This window comes from Aspergillus novofumigatus (genome assembly GCF_002847465.1).
Source record: "Aspergillus novofumigatus IBT 16806 chromosome Unknown P174scaffold_1, whole genome shotgun sequence".
NCBI lineage: Eukaryota > Fungi > Ascomycota > Eurotiomycetes > Eurotiales > Aspergillaceae > Aspergillus > Aspergillus novofumigatus.
This window is the reverse complement of record NW_020194274.1, coordinates 1,290,584-1,309,407: the sequence shown is the minus strand read 5'-3', so window position 1 is coordinate 1,309,407 and position 18,824 is coordinate 1,290,584. Positions and strand designations below refer to the sequence as shown.

Genomic DNA, 18,824 nt, shown 5'->3' with positions numbered 1-18,824 from the left:
AACCTCGGAAATGAGCGGAAATTCGAACGCTCAGGTTCGGATGTTATAGCGGCGGAAGTATTCCGCTTGGGGACACTAATCCATGCAACCCCAAGGCCATTATTGGAAGCAATCACGCGTGTTCATCTAGTCAGAGGACACCAGGAGGGATATATTCCACTCCGCACTATGTCATCATATCATGTAGGATAACTAATACAAAGTAACCGTGTCTTATGTAAAGCATATGCATAGAATAGCGTTGTTTATACCCTATGTAATGTCCTCCGCACCTCCGCATGTTAAACGATCAGGAAACATATATGTAAGTTCATTGCCTTTGACCTGCCCAAGTACTACTCCTCTCATAATCCAAAGTTCACATCATCTTCTGCATCCACAGTCAGCATGGCGGACTCAACATCCCCCAAAGTCACTCTATACACCTATTTCCGCTCCTCCTGCTCAGCCAGACTTCGCATCGCCCTCAACCTGAAATCCATCCCTTACACCCCAATAGCCGTCAACCTCCTCAAAGGCGAGCAATCCTCCCCAGAAAACACTGCGCTCAATCCCTCGGGCACAGTCCCCACCCTGATCGTGGAACATCCCCCCAAAGACCCCGTGACCATCACGCAATCCCTCGCAGCACTCGAGTACCTCGAAGAAATCACCCCAGCCTCATCTCATGCCCTCCTCCCGCCAGCTTCCAACCCAGAGGCCCGCGCAGTCGTCCGCACCCTGGTGGACATCATGTCCTGCGACGTCCAGCCCGTCACCAACCTCCGGATTCTGAAGCGGGTGGCCCCCTTCGGCGTCGACCGGGCCGCGTGGTCGAAAGATCTGATCGAGGATGGTTTCCGCGCGTACGAGGCCATCGCGGCGAAGAGCGCGGGGCTTTTCAGTGTGGGCGATAGCATTACCATGGCGGATGTGTGTCTGCTTCCTGCGGTGTGGGGTGCTGAGAGGGCGGGGGTGAAGGTGGAGGAGTTTCCTACCATCTATCGGGTTGCACAGCGGTTGGAGGAGGAAGATGCGATGAAGAGGGCGCATTGGAGGACGCAGCCTGATACGCCGGAGGAGTTTCGAGTGATTTCGTCATGAGAAGAGATGGTTGTTTGAGATGTTGGGACAAAGCTTCGTTTGGAATGAATATCAACTATTCAGCGCGCTGGACTACTCGATATAGTTGTGATGGTCTCAAGATGAGGAAAAGGTCTATCTCAATTTCATACTCATAGCTAGCTCATGAAGCATCCTTTTGGGGATTAAATAAAATAAAGATGAAAAGACCTGGTCATCTACAGCTTAGAACTCCAACTTGAGGGCTGGAAGAATTGTGCCAACACAGTCACCAAACCCGACGTAGTTTCCTTCCGTGCCCGCCATGCCGCGCAGAACGACAGTGTCTCCATCCTCCAAGAACAATCGCTCGGAGCCATCAGCCAGCTTCAGAGGGTTCTTGCCGTTGGTCTGCTCGAGGAGACTGCCCTGAGACTTATCCTCCTTGCCAGAAATGGTACCACTGCCAAGCAGGTCGCCGGTGTTCATGTTGCAACCTGTGATGGTGTGGTGCGCCAGCATCTGAGGGAACGAGTACAGCAAGTTGTTGGCGTTGGTGCGAGAGATCAAAGTGGGCTTTCCACCAGCGTTGGTTATCTCAACCTCGAGAGGGATGTCGTAGGCATTAAGTTCGCGCTTCTCGCGCAGGTAGGGCAGTAGCGATTCGCGGTTGCCTGGCTCCAGACCGGTGGTGCGGAAGGGCTCCAAAGCGTCGAGTAAGACCACCCAGGGTGTGATGGTGGTGGCAAAGTTCTTCGCGTTGAAGGGCCCAAGAGGAACATACTCCCAAGCCTGAATATCACGGGCCGACCAGTCGTTCATCAATACGACGCCGAAAATATGGTCCTCGGCCTCATCAATAGAAACTGGATGGCCCAGCTCATTTCTCTTGCTGACAAAAGCGGCAAGTTCCAATTCGATATCCAATCTCTTGCATGGGGAAAAGGTCGGCACCTTGGGGTTAGCGGCGGGGTTGGCTAGGATTTGGCCATTGGGACGGCGGATAGGAGTGCCCGAAGTCACGACTGAAGAGGCACGGCCGTGATATCCAACAGGGAGATGCTTATAATTGGGCTGCAGAGCGTTATCAGGACCGCGAAACAGCACACCAATGTTGTAAGCATGGTTGAGCCCCGCGTAGAAGTCGGTGTAGTCGCCAATGTGCATGGGAAGATGGTTGGTCACTTCTGACAAGGGCAAAAGCGCCTCCTTCTGCAAGGAGGAATTGTCCTTGAGAATCTGGGCGAATGGCGTATCGGCACGGAAGATGCACTGGATATATTCACGCACTTGACGGTGCACGGGACGGCCGAGCGCTGCAAACGCGTTAAGAGTTGGCTGGCTGAATACGCTGAGATGGGGCTGGATGACGGGGAGCTGCGAGAAACCGCCCGACGAGGCGAACGCGCTCAGGTTGAGCGCATAGTCACCGATCGCAACTGCGGCCACAGGAGAGGTGACCTTTGCAGAGGAGATGATGCCAAATGGAATATTCGCCAGAGAAAAGGGCGAGTTCTTGGGAATCTGAAGCCACGAAGCCATTGTGATGAAGACGGTAGAAATGGGTATCAACGGGGAGAACAAAGAGATCAGACAATCTTCAAAATGGCCTGCTCAAGATTATCCAGAGCGAGGCAACGATATTAAAAATAAATCATTTTCAATTCTGTCTGCCCCTCCTCATACCTGGAACTCCTATTGATCCCCTCCATGGACGATTCCGTGGGGACAGAGCGACACTGCGGAAACAACCCGCGTCGTCCGCTTATTGCCGGCTGTTGTTGACGTCTTCCCCCTCAGTCACCAATTCCGCTGTTCTGCCCACCCCCGCAGCCTAGATGGGCCATCACCTCACAGCTTGCGGACGAGAATGTCCGCGATCATGGCCGCGGCTGGTCTTGACGGCTTCTTGCATTTTCGTGCTCACGAAGTATTCGGCTCTTAAGAAGGCCCGCTAGTCCCTCTCAGTTGGACCTGATCGTAGTGTACATTCCTCTCACGTGTCTGTAAATTTGCAGATATCCGACATCATGCCTGTCACACAGTTCTCACACCCCGATCCCTATTCATACCAGACTGGCTTCGACTCCTATCATGAGTATGGGTGAAATCTTTTGCGTTGAATTCTCGGAGCTGACTGAGCCTCTAGGACGGAAGCCGTCGGAGGCGCCCTCCCGGTAGGGCAGAACTCCCCTCAGAAAGCACCCTACGGACTTTACGCTGAGAAGCTGTCTGGGACCGCTTTCACTGCTCCGAGGCATGAGAACAAGCAAACCTGGGTCTACAGAGTCCTCCCTGCGGCTGCGCATGAGAACTTCAAGGCCGAAGATGCCGACTCCTATCACACCAGCATGACCACAGAGACGCACAAGCTGCATCATATCCCCAACCAGCTAAGATGGGATCCATTTGACTTGGATGAGACGGTGGACTGGGTCCACGGTCTGCATCTTGTAGCTGGCGCCGGAGACCCCACGTTAAAGCACGGTCTGGGTATCATTTTGTATGCTGCTGGGAAGGATATGGGAAAGGAGGCCTTTTACTCGGCGGATGGTGACTTTTTGATTGTCCCTCAGCATGGTGTGTTGGACATCCAGACAGAGCTGGGAAGACTCATGGTTCGCCCTAAGGAGATTTGCGTGATTCCTCGTGGTGTCAGGTATGTCATTTCTTGTCCCTCCACACTACCATCAATAGCATGGATGACTGACGGTGGTATAGATACCGTGTCACCCTTCCAGCGGGTCCCGTAAGAGGATACATTTGCGAACTTTACCAAGGCCACTACCAGCTACCGGAGCTGGGGCCCATTGGTTCTAACTGTCTTGCCAATGCGCGCGACTTCCAAGCCCCTGTCGCGTCTTTCGAGGATGAGGAAGAACCAACCGAGTGGCGGCTTTACAGCAAGTTCAACAACACCCTCTTTTCCGCACGCCAGGACCACACTCCCTTTGACGTCGTCGCCTGGCACGGCAACTATTACCCTTACAAGTACGACCTTGGTCGTTTCAACACCATCGGCTCCATTTCCTTTGATCACCCCGACCCCTCAATCTTCACCGTCCTTACTGGACCATCAGACCATGCGGGTACCGCTATTGCGGACTTCGTCATCTTCCCGCCTCGCTGGCTGGTCGCAGAGAACACTTTCCGTCCTCCATGGTATCACCGGAACACCATGTCCGAATTCATGGGGCTGATCTGCGGCAATTACGATGCGAAGACGGGCGGCGGTTTCCAGCCTGCAGGCGCCAGCTTACACAACGTCATGAGTGCTCATGGTCCCGACGCGGACGCTTTCGAGGGCGCCAGCAATGCTGAGCTGAAACCCCAGAAGGTTGGCGATGGAAGCATGGCATTCATGTTTGAGAGGTATGTAGTGATATAAGCTACATTGAAAGATTCGGATACTGACCGTCTATTTAGCTGTCTCATGGTTGGCGTATCCGAATGGGGACTCAAAACCTGCCAGAAAGTGCAGGAACAATACAACGAGCACAGCTGGCGTCCACTGAAGAGGCACTTCAAGAACCCTAACAAGCCCTAGTAGGAGATAAACCTTACGTGGTGTCGATATTGTGTTTCTTTTAAAATTGACTATATACCATCTGTCTTTCTATGATTAGCCAGCGCAACTCCCGCTAGATCTAATGAAATGCTATTTTAAAGCACTTGTCGGTAATCCTTAAACTCTACTAGATCGAAGATGCTATGAATCACCAAACAACTCTATCCATGTCACAGAGCCCAAACTGAATCATGAATTACGACGTCGGAATACAGATCATGGTATATTTACAAAATGCATTATAGAATTCCAGTCATCAAATAGCCCCCTCAACCTCCTTCCTCAACGCCTCCTTAACAATCGCCCCACACATCTTCGCATACGGATTCGTCTGCACAGCCAACTGCTGGGCAACCTTATTCCCATACCTCCCTCCAAAGAAGAAATCCCTGCTCGCCATCTCCTCAAGTTGATCGGGCCCCATATCCCGCAACTTATCCGGCCCACCTACCATCTCATTACCGTTTTCATTCTTCTTCAACCTCGCAGCCTTGAGCAACAGATACCCACGATGCGTATGCGAGTCCGCCAAGATGCGCGCCTGAACCGTTGAAACCGGATCGGCAGGCGACCTGGGCGTGCAGAGCGAGATCGCCTTCCCTAGATCGGAGAAGAGGCGCGAGGCTGGTTCAGTGCTACCCGGGGCGAAAATAGCTTCGTCTGGGTCTGTGGATGTCTCTGCCGTCTTTTCGATGTGTAGGCGGAGGGCCTGGGCTCTGTTCACGTAGGCGGATGGGTAAGTCGGGTGCTCGATGATTAGGGCATCGAGGTCGCTGAGAGCAGAGGTGATGGTGTCCACCGAGACGCTCTCGGATTGGAGGTTGCGGATAATGCCCAGCTCGCGGGCTTTTAGAGACTCGTGGTCGCTCGCTGAGATGTGGAGGTATTCTGGGAATGGGGAGAGTGATGGGTCGATTGTGACGGCTGAGGAAGGGGATGATTCGGCGTCGAAGAGTGCTTGTAGAACTGCAGAGTCGTTGGATGTCAGGGACGGCCGACTGGGTTGGATTGTAGTGCCTGAGGCCATCTTGTTTGGTGTTTTGATATCGCAGCTGAAGAAATGGATGATTGCGGACCTGTGGTGGTGTCACGGATCGTTGTTCGACGAATAAAACAATTATTCCAAGAACTTGAGCATTGATCTGGAGACAGTCTTCGTCCTTGAGTATGAGCTCATCAAACTGATAATATAAATTATTTATCAATATGATCAGGATACTCCCGGCTCTTTGACGCTGTCCCATGTGATCGTCATCACGGCCGGATATTTCGTTCAAATACCCGCGCCCACCCGGGTATCTAAGCTAAATATCCGCCCGCCGCCGACTAGAGCCAAAAGATTCGTCCGTTTGGTTGAGGCGAACATCGTGAATGGGTCTCGTGCCTATTGATGCCATCATGATTAAGCACGGAAGCTTCAAAGAACGTTACACACTGGGGGATGTGGCTTTATCCGTGCCCGGATGTTTGGTTCACCTTATAAGAGATATGGCTCGTCCGGTCATGACCATGGTCCAAGTCGACAGGCGAAATCGAGATTCAACAGCCTCTCGATTAGCTCTTATATCGCAGGCTAATCTCTTACTTGTCAAGAGCAACTTATCATCTCTTCATACTTTGACTTCAACATGGCTCCGTCGGCTATCTCTACGAGTCCTCCACCAACCGACCGGGTTTCCTCAAGCCTTGCCAGCTACAGAGGCTATGACCATGTGCACTGGTACGTAGGCAACGCAAAGCAAGCTGCCTCATACTACATTACCCGCATGGGCTTCAAGCGCGTCGCCTACCGCGGTCTCGAGACAGGATGCCGCAGCGTCTGCTCCCACGTCATCCGCAACGGCGACATCACCTTCATCCTCACTTCGCCTCTCCGGTCTCTGGATCAGATCGACCGTTTCCCGCCTGAAGAGCAGGAACTGCTCAAGGAGATCCATGCTCATCTCGAGAAGCACGGTGATGGGGTAAAGGACGTTGCTTTTGAGGTCGACTCGGTGGACTCCGTCTTTTATGCCGCGACGAACAACGGTGCCAAGGTTGTTTCTCAACCCCGGACCCTTGAGGATGCCGACGGCCAGGTGCGAGTGGCAACTATCCAGACTTATGGCGAGACCACGCACACTTTGCTGGAGAGGGGCTCGTACCACGGTGCTTTCCTGCCAGGATATCGCGTAGAAACTGGAGCAGAGGACCCGATCTCTCAGTTGCTGCCTGGTGTGCACTTGAACCGGATTGACCACTGTGTCGGAAACCAGGATTGGGATGAAATGGACAAAGTTTGCGAGTAGTAAGTGGCCTGCTTTAGCCACAGTAGCCGTGGTACTGACTGTTAGCAGCTACGAGAAGACTCTCGGCTTCCATCGTTTCTGGTCTGTTGATGACAAGCAAATCTGCACGTGAGTGTTAATTGTCAACAAGATATTCCAGCAGGAGACTGACGCAGCTTCCAGGGAATACTCCGCTCTCAAGAGTATTGTGATGGCCTCGCCGAACGAGGTGGTGAAGATGCCCATCAACGAACCCGCCAAGGGCAAGAAGCAGTCCCAGATCGAAGAATACGTCGACTTCTACAACGGCGCAGGCGTTCAACACATTGCTCTTCTCACCGACGACATCATCCGAGACATTACCAACCTCAAGGCTCGCGGTGTTGAATTCATCAAGGTCCCAGACACATACTACGAAGACATAAAGGTGCGGCTGAAGAAAGCTGGCCTGACTCTCCATGAGGACTTCGAGACAATTCGCAGCCTGGACATCCTCATTGACTTTGATGAGGGCGGATATCTACTGCAGCTGTTTACCAAGGTATGTCACTTTCCCGTCGGGCAAGTAGCTGTAGTCAGTTTCGCTAATAGAGAACAGCATTTGATGGATCGTCCCACCGTCTTCATTGAAATCATCCAGAGACACAACTTCTCCGGCTTTGGCGCCGGCAACTTCAAATCGCTCTTTGAGGCCATTGAACGGGAACAGGCCCTCCGTGGCAACCTTGTATAGGAATTTCTGGTTTTTTTTTCTGCTCATTCGCATCGTTTGATCTCTGTTGGATACCAGGCATGTAGCTTTGCATTGTACGTAGCGTTTGTTCTAAAATGAATCAGGCTTTGGTTTCTTTCAGTATTGGACAAACATGCAATAATCCTTCTTGCATTCCTTTCCCGCTGTCGTTTGTAGACCATTCCATTCAGTCCTCTTCACCGACAGATATGTCCAAGGGATTATTCACTGCCAGACTGAGAGACCCAAAATCATTCACCGCTGGTATAACCCCTTTTCAACATATAAGGCCAGGAGCTTTCCTCCCATGAATCTGTTCTTGAGTCGTCCTGCCATCAGCTAGACGAAGAACAGCATGGAGGACCTGTGGTATCATTGTGGCTTCCATTCACGAACGAACATGGTTTCCGATGAGAGCTTCGCTGACCTTCGGGGTGTCAGAACTGGTTATGCACAATCAAGTCGCATCTAGCAGAATGCCATCACTTCGCCAGTGATTCCTCTTCTTTTGTCACACAGGTCCACGATCGCGAAGGGGCGTTTCTAATTTCCATACACGGTATCAGCCTTCGCATCAGCTCCGCAGGATACATGGACTGTTCTTCCACAGCAGGAAGACCAAAGTGATCCAGGCAGCAGTTGCCACCAGGCCATATTGAGACATCACTGCAAGCCTCACACGGATCTGAGACGGTTGGTTGGATATCAAAAAGCACCTGTTCTCCCACACCTGAAGAATCGGTCACTGTCATTAAATGAACCATTTTCTGTCAGCACGCTCTAACTGTTACTTGAACTTCTAGTCGTCTTATGAGGACTAACATTGATCGTGTGAGCCTGTTGAGGACTTTGTTGCGTTTCGATTATCCCGATTCTCCTACCATGGTTGTCAAAATGCCCGATCGCGAGGGCGCTGTAGCTGCGGCACGTAAAGAGGCTCCTTTCGTGCTGACGGAATCCCAAGGGTCCCTCGCGATCCTGTTGGAGCGAGTTCAAGATGTTGACTGGGCCTCGAAGAACGATGTCGATCTGACGAGGAGGTCAAGAGCTAGTCCCGCCAAAACGCTGTGTTGCTTCAGACTCGCGGTATTGAGACGGCCAATCGTGTGCAGCACGTGTATAACTTGTGTGAAGCGTTTGTGGACGTTTAGAAAGTGCATTTCCGCCCCAGGGGTTGTCATTAACGACCAGCGTCGTTCCATCATTGCAGGAGCCTGTGCCAATTGTGTCTGGCGCGGTAAGGGAGCGCAATGCTCCTTTTACGTCGGCGAAAACGAGGGCTGGGATCAGGAGTTCGATAAGTACGTATTTCTTCTTTTCCGAATTGTCTTCATTCCCGGCTGATTTGAACAGGAGATACACATGATATTCTCGTCGTGGCATTAAAGTTCGCCTGGGCTATCTTGATGGAGCTGAGGGCAAGGGCAAAATCACACTCAAGCTTCAGCATGTCCGTCTACAGGGTCGACGAGAATCGGGTTGTCCTCTGAAGGACCTCGCTCGAGACATCAGGCCCAGGTGCGCTCTCTGTTCAACAGGATCAGGAGTTTGCGCGTCCTGGGCCTTGAACCATGCTCTCCCTATAGTTGGAAATGCGAAGCATTGCTCGTTGGCACTTCGAAAATTTGGATGTTCTGGTGTCCGTATTTGTGAGAAAACAGTCCCAACTATTAGGGCTATCACCACACGGAAGTAACCGAAGACCCTTGTCTAGCTTTTGAGCTAGCCCGGCGTGAAACAGCTGATCCTGAGGGACCATTTCACCGGAAATGAGATGAGGACTCCTGGCTGCTTTGTCAAGAGCTGTCACCACTAATTGCTCGCCCACAAAAGGATGCCATGACATCTGCTGCGGGATACTTCGATATCGCATCCTGTAGAATTCGACCGATTCTCACTTCCTCGCATCATCACCATGGCCTACCAACCAAGTAGGCAAAACCACCAGGTCCGATTGAGCCTAAACCTGCCAGGTGAACGTACCGACTTCAATTTGGGCCTTGAATCCCAAAAAGAATTCCACATCACTGGAAACGAGAGAGGGCTCCAAGAACGATATGTCCAACATGTGAGCATCATGCTGGGACCAATCTTCGACAGTTAATTTAATGACATGGCATTGCTGTTTTACACACTTATCAATTCCTAATGCCATCCTGTATCCAAAATGGTTGACGGAATGGATATCAAAGGACTATCAATACCTAAATATGCCTGCAAGTCTTGCACAGTGGCTAATGTAGTGGTCTATGAGGGACATGTCACCCTATCTCCAGTTAAGCAACGTGGAGAATGTACCTTTATTGATATTGGAGGAGGATATTAGGATATGCCTGACAATCTTGTCTCTGGCGCATGCTATTGGATGCTCATAACAGATTGAGTATGTATCTCAAAGATTGGCAATGACACAACCACGTGCTAACGTCAGGTAGACAGCCATGGCAATGCTCTCGGACTCTTGGAAAGACCCATCCGGATAACCCACCCCGTCTCCCGGAAGTTGAGATAGTCGCAGTCCCTCGCAACGTCAATCCCAGTTCCAAGCAATCCACGACATCGAAAGTACGCGTCTGATTGGGCTGGCCCAGTCTCTGTATATCTTGGGCTCGCAGTTGCGAGACGGACAGCTTGCTTTGAGGGAGCGACCAATTAGACCGTAGCAGCAGCGAGGGATATTTGGTGAAGCTATACCTGATCCATGCCATCGATTCAACACGATTACCCGATTGGGAGATGGATATAGCTTCAACAGCTACAGATTTTGTATGCAGCTTTGCCTACCGGCTCAGCTGGGGGTGGGAGGGGTGAGGGTGTATTGAAAGGTCGAGAGCAAGTTTGTATGGCACTCAGGTATGTAAGCCACTCTGCTCAGTTCCAAGATATGCGGCTTTCCGTTCACACCAATTGCTTTCAGTTCAACCCTTCCGTATCCAAGGATTTGCACGTTCGTTGCACCGAAACGCGCATACTCGTCTTCCACCGGCTCGTAGGTGAGAAATCGAGTTCGATTGTTGCAGAGATTGATATCTGCTGTCAAATCAACTATCCAACTATCTCACAGCTCATACGTATTGCTTCCCGGGGAAAACACTGCCGAATCGCTGCGAATGATGCTCATTGCGGTACGGGGTGCTGCTTCCTGATTCTGATTGGCTCGTCTAATTGCTGATTCCATTGCATATCGCAGCTTCGAGTTTCGCTTAAGCTTCTTAAATCGTTCCACGATATCTGCATTCGGCTTCCATCCATTCGGCCTCATTGATTTGATCAAATATGGACACTTATTGAACCTGTGCTTCTCTCCGCAGGGACAGTCTTCTGGGCCACGCTTAGGCCGTTCGCCATTCTGATTAGCCGAATCAGAATTCTGTTGATCAGAGGTTTGTCCCTTGAAGGTGGCAAACGCCCTCTTCTGTTCTTTCTGGCTAAGGGATTGCCAATGTTTATGGAAATTATGAATCTCGTCGAACGCGTCCAGGGATCTGTCCTTCATCAGTTTGTTTAATCTGATCTCGGCATATATTTGATCTAGCCCCCTCAGCGCTGTAAGGAAGGTTCTGGTTCCATATTCTCCAGTGAAGCTGATCAATCCAAGGCGGTTGCAATCACTTAGCACGTCTTCCCATTCGCCTAGCCAGCTCTCAACGTTCTGATTGGCTGGTTTCAATAGGAGTCGGTTATATCTTGCCAGAACGCGCGATATCTGATCTTCCTTCTTTGGTTCCAGCTTAGCCTTCAGCTTCCAATACCTCTCCATGACGTGCGATATCTGATCTTCCTTCTTTGGTTCCAGCTTAGCCTTCAGCTTCCAATACCTCTCAATGGCAAAATCTGATTCGCTGGTTAGCCGTCTAAGGTGTCTCTGCGCTACCGTCTGCTCTATCTCTCGCCAGATAGCTCGTAGGCCATTCTCTGCCTTCTCCCATTCCTTATATTGTCTCTTCCAGCGGCTGACTTGACGATCATATAAGGTTTTCGGATCGAGATCTGCTCCAGCTGATCGTCTCGCTTGTTGATCTGACGCTGTTGATTGGCTCACTTGTGTCGTCCGTTCATCTCCCTCAGCTGATCGTCTCGCTTGCTCTCGCGTATCTTGCGCAGCTTGATTGTTCGGTGCAGCGCTCTGATTGGTCACTTCGGGTTCCAAATCGTCAGGGTGAATCGGTTCCGCGGGGCGCGGTTTCTTCTTCAGCAAAATATCTAGTATTCCATAGCACATGGCCAGCCCTCTTATATGCGAGTCCCAAGCCAACCAATCATCGGGCGAATCTAGCACGATGGAGACTGGTTCGGCATAGTAATCCATGGCGGCTTCGACTCAGGGGTGACGGCGGTGTCGATATAACCTCAAATTCTGCCAAATCAGGCAAGTCAATTCCAATGAGATATCTCGTCCAATTGCATGAGATAGAGCTCTCCAATATGCAAGCCTAGAATAATAATCCCGAATCGATTCCGTGCGTCTCTTTAAGGGCAAGCCGGGCTCATAACTAACTGTTGAAAATCGCTAAGGCTAGTACCGTTCATGGATCACTAGTAATTTGTATGGCCAATTGAAAATCAATGAAGGTCTGATTCTTCTAAACGAATGACTATATAGCTCCTATTTATGCCTTTCGATAAGGGTCAGATTTGAAGGTATTCAAACGTTCGAATGCTATCGAATATTCTGCCAAGAGTGGCAGCGTAGAGTCAATTCTTATACCTTCCGAATCGGGCCAGCGGTAATACAGTTCAATACCACGCTGGAGTCTCGAGACTTTGAAGTCAAGTTGTCGGAACATCTTTATTTGAGGGTGCTACTGAGGCGTTAGGCCCACGACATTGACAAAGCACTGACAACATATTGATAGAGGCCTTTTTGGCCGGAGCATCAAGGGACTACATGGAATGAGCTGGGACTACGACTCACAGGCCAACCGTGGCTGCGTCACGTGCCGCCAAGGGCAAGCACGCTTGCAAGAAGGCATGTCGGGATTATATTCACCGTTCGATTCTTCCGTCGATCGCCGCGCTTGAAGACCTTGGTCGACGGCTCACCCCCCCGGCACACTCAGCAGCGAGCAAGACTCGGTCTTAGAGGGTCTGCCTGCTGGCAGACCGCCCGACCATTGTTCTGGGCTGGCAGCCTCGGTTAGATAGCTTCGTACCAGCCCATTCTCTCTCTTCTAGATGTCAAGCCATATTATCATCATCTTCCTTTCTCTTCAGCTTCATGACTTGGGGAGTTGTGAACGATTTGCCGTTGAAGACCATGTTCATGATGGGATTGCGGACGGAACTGCGTGCTGCGGCTGTGAGCCTGAAGCTCGCCTTTGAAGCTGCTGCCCCGGTTACTCCGCAGCGTGCGACGGCTGTATCGTCGACCCCGTCCGCCTCGGGTTCTTTCGCTGTTCGGCATGTTCTTTGCGTGCATTAGTTTTTGGAGGGCACGTAGGCCGGATGGGAGGCAGGCAGCGATTATAGGCCTTTCGAGTTTTGCATGTATCTAATGATCGCGGCTGCACCACAGTCTTATTTTTCCGCGTCTTTTACCTGTCTCAGGAGGTCAGCCCCCGGTTAGCTATTGGACTCTATCATACTAGCTCAAAATTCATCTTGGAGAGATGCTACTATATGATGTTGATGCAAGTCTATACGCTTGAATAAAATGCATTACTTCCAAAATGCTTTCGAAAGCGCAAGTAGACGATGACGTCCACAGCAAAATCCATCATTTCTTCGAGGAGCTCGAAGCACCTGGTTTTGTCGCTCCCAGACGTTTATACTTTCGCGGGTCTGAAGCTGGTCAGCGTAGGAATAAACCATCAAACAAATAGGAAGCGTACCCTTTCGGCTCATCAGGACCTTGTTCCTTGTACCCTTTCCTCCTTCCCAGAAACCGCTTCCTGCCTTTCCGACGAGGACTGCACGGCATATACCGCAGTTCTCGGGGCGGTAGACTTGTTCTCTTGAACAGAAACCACTAGAAGGGGGTCAGAAGGTGTTGGCTCCGAAGACAACGAGGTATGTACTTACCAAATCATGCGATTTGCATGTTCATTCGGATGATCTGTAGCTGCGTCATGGCACCTATATAAATCAGTCGGTATCATCATAAGGGAAATGCTGTGGCCAATGGCCATGGCAGTCTCGAGTAGCTATCCGGGGAAAGGCTGACGTACTTGTCACATGGAAAAACCTTTGCGCAACAGCTGAATCTGTTGAGAGAGTAAATAAATGAGAAGGCAGCTGAAAACTTGCAAGGGACGGTAATACCTGAACCACCGATAGCTTTTACCGTAGTGCATACATCGGCCTCGACGAGGTAGCTCCTGACCAGCGACTATACCAAGGGTCTCTTTTGGCTAAACATGTTCTAAGTAAGACTTTGTGACTTCGGCAACAAGATGTATTGCACGTACCTTCTTCCTCTGTGGAACACGATCACGAGAGGTGACTAGAGCAAGTTGTCAACACATGTTTGCCGAGGACAACGATTTTGTCACAACTCACATGCAGCAGATCCTACGATCAAGAACTTGACCTCGGGGATTTTGAAGACTGATGTCCAGTGGTTAGTCAACGCTCAAGATTTCACAGTCACTGTGCTTACCCATTTTGCGATGGCATTGACGGCAGGAAGCAGTTGCACTCTCGCCGCGAACTGCAACGACGCCAGGGCCGGGGAATGTGGTCGAGCATTCTGCGCAAGTCGGGATAAAGCTGCTATAGGGATGTTAAGAGGCGTTCGGCTCGGGGTTCGCAGACACTTAGTGGCTCCTACCTGGGAAGAAGGTCGACAACGGAACAGCCGTCCAAATCCAAATATCCCGCGCGGGTGGAGTGCGCATGCATCAGCTGTCTCCGAAAGCCTGGCAAGAGCGCAGGTTAGTATGTACGTTTTTTCAGGCTTTGGAATAAGATATTCTTACCAAGGCTCATTGTGTTGGTACACTTCTTGCACGTCTCGACTTTCGGAGCCAATACATCACTTTTATCCTTGACCTGCGGAATATTTCTCACGTCCAAGTGCTCTTTGCAACGATCACACTTGACTGTGATGTAGAGACCTACAAGCTCCAGGAGCTCAATGCCATACAGCTCCAGGTAGGGGAAGGAAAGGGCCACACCACGTTCAGCCGTCGGTGCCGGCATGTCAGGAACAGGAGCGCCGCCGTCCTCGTCGTCCCCATCGTCGTCTGGGAAGCCGTCTTCTGATGTCGAGAATTCTGAGACCTCGCTGCCCTCATCACTATCTCCTGCACTCCATTCTGGAGGACGTGGAATGACACGAATATGAGGTTTCTCCTCCACCTCAAGCATGGGATCGTTTGAGCCAGACGGTGCAGATTCCTCGAGCAGATCAACGGAGCTTGTGGTCGGTTCTTGCGTCGATTCCACTGCCGATTTCAAGGCGGTCGTCGCAAGAGTGTGCATATTGCTCGTCAAGTAGTTGATTTGGGACATCAGGTTAAGCTGAGCGTTTGTCTTCACCCACTGCGAGAAACCAACCTCTACAGACTGGGCTTCGGGACATCTTACACCCTGAAGCTCAATTGAACTGGGCTCGAGGGGGTATAGACGAGGCACCAGCAACTTTACTGTCTTGATTGGTCGGAGTGAAACAGGTAGGCGTTCCACTTTGGAGGGTTGCACAGGAATAACGTAGGACAATTCATCTCGAGACTTCTGAAATAGGGGCAATCTACCGAGCCGAGCCTCGATTTGTTTTGTTTCGACTGCCCTTCTTCGTTCTGCTTGGGCTTTTTCTTCTGTGGTATACACCCTAGACACATTGGTGACTGATGGTGTTGGCTTTGGAAGTGGCTTTCGTTCTGTTGCAGGCGTATCAGTGTGCGACATTCGTACCTGCTCTGGCGCTCGACGTTGTTGTACTTCCTTGCTGCCAACATTAGGGACGAACTTAAGAGTGGGTCCTCTTTCAGTGGTTGTAAGCAAGCGCTCCAGATGCCGATCGAGGCTGTTCATCCAACTCAACAGAGTTCCTCGGCCACCGATCCTCAATGTACTGTCGACAATATCATCAAAGCCTCTCTCCACATTGGCTTGGAAAGCTCTTTCCATGTCCGGATTAATTACTTTTAAGGTAGGTCTTCCCTGTCCGGGATAGGACAGCGGCACATGCAGAATGCATTGCAGCTTATCCAATTCAAATGGAAAATCGGGGTCAGAAGGAGCCATTCCAATCGTTAGGGATGTTCCTGAGCCGTCCGTAGTTTCCTTTGGACGAAACCTCCGTCTCAGCTGGTTGATCTGGAATTCCCTGGGGCTCGAGCTTTCGGCCTTAGAGGTTGGCCTTTGGCCGGCGTGGAAGCTCGGCTTGGCTCCTGCCCGAGGAACAGCCTTGACTTCCTTTGTGTCATTGATGGAGAGACTCTTAACATCGGTAGCTACACCTTGTAAAGATTTTTGGGAATCCTCAGCCTCATTGACTGAGCCGGCCTGCACTTGCGCCCCAGGCTGTGCACTCTTCCGTTTAGAATCAGCCAAATCGTGGATATACGGGCAAGCATCGCCGGCGCGACATCCTTGATGCAAGTTAGTACAGAATGTAAATGAACGGCAATGAAGGCGAGGTCAGCTGGTAAAGTCTTCTCTGAAGACAGTACCTTACAGAAACCTCGACGTGTCTTTCTTCGATCCCACAAGAAACTGTACCCCGAACGGCTAATACACGAGCCAATAACTCCAAGTACAGCTTCCAGGAGGAGAGGTACCAAACCCAAACATAACAAATAGTCACAGGCAACGAAGGCAGCAGGGAAAAAATAGGACAAGAACGAGACTTACCCTTTTGGGAAGTGAAGAAGCGGCATTTAGCCCTCTGCTTTAGGATTGACCGGTTGGGGACATCTGACAGGCTGGCTACTACTGTAGAATCTTGAGGCTGAGCAGTCGCCAGCTCAACGCCAGTGGCTGACGGTTGGCCTATGTCAAAATAAGAGTATCATAGTGAGCGCGTGATCAAAAAAGGTTGCGGGCCGCAGGGTCCGATTCACAGGAGGGAAAGGGGGCCAAGCAGCGCCTTCTGCGCCTGCTGATTTAATGAAAATACGGTCAGGATCTGCGTGGAGACGGATGTGGAACATTTGTACATCGACAGAGACCTAGGCCTGCTGAGCTTGCATAGAAAGAAAAAGCAAATCCTGCTGCGGGACCATTGATTTGCATGATAGGAGAGAGTCTTGCAGTCTGAGGTGCAGCCCTACTGTACTCGGTACAGGATATGAAAATAAAGAGTACTTACCATTGGTAGAAGATGCATGTCTGTTCAAGCTATCAGGTGCTCTAAGACCGCTAGTGGAGTCCATCCTACCGATGTGGTGTCAGTACGGCTCAAGGCAGTCTTTTATCAGACGAGTGAGATCTTGTTGAACATGTTGGTGCACCGTCATTTTCTACTATCCGAAAAGGTGTCCGAATCACCATTTCTAGCTAGTAGAAGTGATAGTGTAGCAAAATGCTCAGATCACGCGGCAAGCGACACACCTAATACGATACCTTTCCGCAAAGGGCTATGATGACTTGTCAGTCAGTCAATATTAGGACTCTAGGACAGGGGCGAAGTACTGTGAATTGTGACCGACCTGCCAACGCAGAGATCCGGTGACCGCGAGATCTACGGTGGCTAAGAGATGTACCGTAGGACAACCGATGCAAGAGATTAGAACGCTGCAGCCGTTACGTGAGAAAAGGGTGGAAGCAGGAATAGTAAATAGCAGACGATGAATTAGGGCTCGTATTCTTATCAAGAAGACAATATTGCTAATAGAAATGGCAATATACGTCGTCGTTGTAGTAGTATCAACAAATGCGATGATGCTGACTGATGATCGTTTCCAATCCAGGGCGGTCAGGCGACACGTGATGTAAGATTTATAGATCTCTCTTCGAATCTTGCAGTAAAAACAACACACAAATGATTTTGGATGGATATCATCCATGTGGTTCAGGCATCATAATAAGAAGCATTAGACCTCTCCAAGAATGCGTCATCTGCCTTCTCTTCTACGTGTTGACCTAAAGATACGATGAGGCGCAAGCAAACTGTGATTCATGACCTCATATTTCGAAGATGTGGGGAAGTATGAGTCCGGGGATGACTGATAAGTGACAAAGACTCATCTTGACAATGTTTGAGTCATTAGAATGAATCACTCAACGCAGACACAGAACCCGCAATCCCGCCGTATGTAGGTCAGATTTTTCGCCAAGGTCAGCTCGCTTTTTAGGTCAATGTAGTCAATCTGCTTACTCGGCGTGCCCCTTGATCTTGTCTGGCCTCTGAACACGAACCAAGATTAGCTGCAGAACAGCGTCTTGGAGGCTGTGATCTACCGAGTACAGGAGGACCCAAAAAAAAACTGCTTGATTACTATAGCGATAGCAACTAAATAACGGTGGTGACTATACTACCTTAGTTCTTGAAGTCAGTCAGAACAAGCATCGAAAGTACTCGAGCAATTGCCTTGTAATCCATCCTCGACAACCAGCTTCGAAGTAGGCAAATTCACCAATCCTTCACTCTCAACGGCCGGATCTTTTTACCGTGTGATAGACACCCACCAACTGTTACTCTGCGGCGGGATGGTATATCTGACCCTTCATGAGCAAGTTCTGCCTCGATGATTTCACTGTGGCAGATGATACGAATATCATCATTACGTATCATCAGGAGCCACCTCTGCGACCTTCCCATGCGCATCAGCATTGACCGCATGCACCGGCAGCACCGACGCGCATATGCATAGTAGTTATCTCTGTCTGTGCAATGTGTCATGCACAGAGCTTCTAGGTTGACACCGAAGAAGGCCTCTTATAGTAACGATGCTACTTCGTTCGTATCTAGGGGAGACATAACCTTCGGAAGCTTCGACAAACTGGGAAGATGATGGTAAATGTAATGAATTTTGTACCAGCGTCTGTATCGTATCTCACGTTTTGTTTGAATACCAAACAGAACCTGACGAAGTTACCATACGGTTAAACGCACCCGGGATCTTCCCACCGGATTTAGAGATCTAGATCAAAAGCAGTAATTGGAGTAATCCCGAACGATCGCACCCTTGATATCTTGCCTCAAGCTGACATCTCGTATGATGTTCATACACATTAGTTTATCTACTAAGTCTTGAAATCAATATAACTGGACGCCATCAGCAAATTTTGACTCGGATTTTAACGTCCAGGATCGCGTCAAAAGTTCACT

The 18,824-nt window shown here is 50.3% G+C and overlaps 9 protein-coding genes across 9 annotated transcripts; 5 read left to right on the top strand and 4 right to left on the bottom strand.

The window, feature by feature from the left end:
• Positions 1–272: 272 nt before the first annotated feature.
• maiA (maleylacetoacetate isomerase MaiA) lies at positions 273–1,274 on the top strand. The gene is made up of 2 exons (XM_024826114.1): positions 273–304; positions 358–1,274. The coding sequence occupies exon 2, from the start codon at positions 388–390 to the stop codon at positions 1,081–1,083; it is 696 nt and encodes a 231-aa protein (XP_024686946.1). The 5' UTR covers positions 273–304; positions 358–387; the 3' UTR covers positions 1,084–1,274.
• On the bottom strand, positions 1,005–2,690 carry fahA (fumarylacetoacetate hydrolase FahA). The gene has a single exon (XM_024826113.1). It carries the CDS (start codon positions 2,581–2,583, stop codon positions 1,288–1,290), a length of 1,296 nt encoding a protein of 431 aa, XP_024686945.1. The 5' UTR covers positions 2,584–2,690; the 3' UTR covers positions 1,005–1,287.
• Positions 2,691–2,737: 47 nt separating this feature from the next.
• hmgA (putative homogentisate 1,2-dioxygenase (HmgA)) lies at positions 2,738–4,721 on the top strand. Its single transcript, XM_024821133.1, has 3 exons — positions 2,738–3,139; positions 3,191–3,700; positions 3,763–4,721. The coding sequence occupies exons 1-3, from the start codon at positions 3,072–3,074 to the stop codon at positions 4,427–4,429; spliced, it is 1,245 nt and encodes a 414-aa protein (XP_024686944.1). The 5' UTR covers positions 2,738–3,071; the 3' UTR covers positions 4,430–4,721.
• Positions 4,722–4,774: 53 nt separating this feature from the next.
• hmgX lies at positions 4,775–5,791 on the bottom strand. The gene has a single exon (XM_024826112.1). The coding sequence runs from the start codon at positions 5,634–5,636 to the stop codon at positions 4,866–4,868; it is 771 nt and encodes a 256-aa protein (XP_024686943.1). The 5' UTR covers positions 5,637–5,791; the 3' UTR covers positions 4,775–4,865.
• A 446-nt stretch (positions 5,792–6,237) lies between these two features.
• On the top strand, positions 6,238–7,996 carry P174DRAFT_466634 (4-hydroxyphenylpyruvate dioxygenase family protein; the record flags this gene model as incomplete). Its single annotated transcript, XM_024830550.1, has 4 exons — positions 6,238–6,896; positions 6,946–7,005; positions 7,060–7,417; positions 7,475–7,996. The coding sequence occupies 4 exons, from the start codon at positions 6,238–6,240 to the stop codon at positions 7,607–7,609; spliced, it is 1,212 nt and encodes a 403-aa protein (XP_024686942.1). The 3' UTR covers positions 7,610–7,996.
• A 495-nt stretch (positions 7,997–8,491) lies between these two features.
• P174DRAFT_360922 (uncharacterized protein) lies at positions 8,492–8,953 on the top strand (the record flags this gene model as incomplete). Its single annotated transcript, XM_024821752.1, has 1 exon — positions 8,492–8,953. One exon carries the CDS (start codon positions 8,492–8,494, stop codon positions 8,951–8,953), a length of 462 nt encoding a protein of 153 aa, XP_024686941.1.
• Positions 8,954–9,070: 117 nt separating this feature from the next.
• On the top strand, positions 9,071–9,962 carry P174DRAFT_436754 (uncharacterized protein). Its single transcript, XM_024826111.1, has one exon. The coding sequence runs from the start codon at positions 9,525–9,527 to the stop codon at positions 9,711–9,713; it is 189 nt and encodes a 62-aa protein (XP_024686940.1). The 5' UTR covers positions 9,071–9,524; the 3' UTR covers positions 9,714–9,962.
• Positions 9,963–11,375: 1,413 nt separating this feature from the next.
• Positions 11,376–11,918, bottom strand: P174DRAFT_344679 (uncharacterized protein; the record flags this gene model as incomplete). Its single annotated transcript, XM_024821711.1, has 1 exon — positions 11,376–11,918. A coding segment is annotated over one exon (543 nt), but the record flags the coding sequence as incomplete, so codon positions are not given.
• A 1,407-nt stretch (positions 11,919–13,325) lies between these two features.
• On the bottom strand, positions 13,326–16,926 carry P174DRAFT_362620 (uncharacterized protein; the record flags this gene model as incomplete). The annotated part of the gene is made up of 12 exons (XM_024821874.1): positions 13,326–13,396; positions 13,474–13,577; positions 13,631–13,684; positions 13,777–13,812; positions 13,871–13,959; positions 14,017–14,051; positions 14,108–14,155; positions 14,208–14,320; positions 14,379–14,466; positions 14,527–16,143; positions 16,406–16,543; positions 16,863–16,926. The coding sequence occupies 12 exons, from the start codon at positions 16,924–16,926 to the stop codon at positions 13,326–13,328; spliced, it is 2,457 nt and encodes an 818-aa protein (XP_024686938.1).
• Positions 16,927–18,824: the final 1,898 nt, after the last annotated feature.

Coding starts and splice junctions, on each gene's coding strand:
- hmgA (XM_024821133.1), top strand. CDS start 3,072: ATGCCTGTCACACAGTTCTCACACCCCGATCCCTATTCATACCAGACT. Junction 3,140..3,190: donor GGCTTCGACTCCTATCATGA/GTATGGGTGAAA, acceptor CTGAGCCTCTAG/GACGGAAGCCGTCGGAGGCG. Junction 3,701..3,762: donor GTGATTCCTCGTGGTGTCAG/GTATGTCATTTC, acceptor ACGGTGGTATAG/ATACCGTGTCACCCTTCCAG.
- fahA (XM_024826113.1), bottom strand. CDS start 2,583: ATGGCTTCGTGGCTTCAGATTCCCAAGAACTCGCCCTTTTCTCTGGCG.
- maiA (XM_024826114.1), top strand. CDS start 388: ATGGCGGACTCAACATCCCCCAAAGTCACTCTATACACCTATTTCCGC.
- hmgX (XM_024826112.1), bottom strand. CDS start 5,636: ATGGCCTCAGGCACTACAATCCAACCCAGTCGGCCGTCCCTGACATCC.
- P174DRAFT_436754 (XM_024826111.1), top strand. CDS start 9,525: ATGGCCTACCAACCAAGTAGGCAAAACCACCAGGTCCGATTGAGCCTA.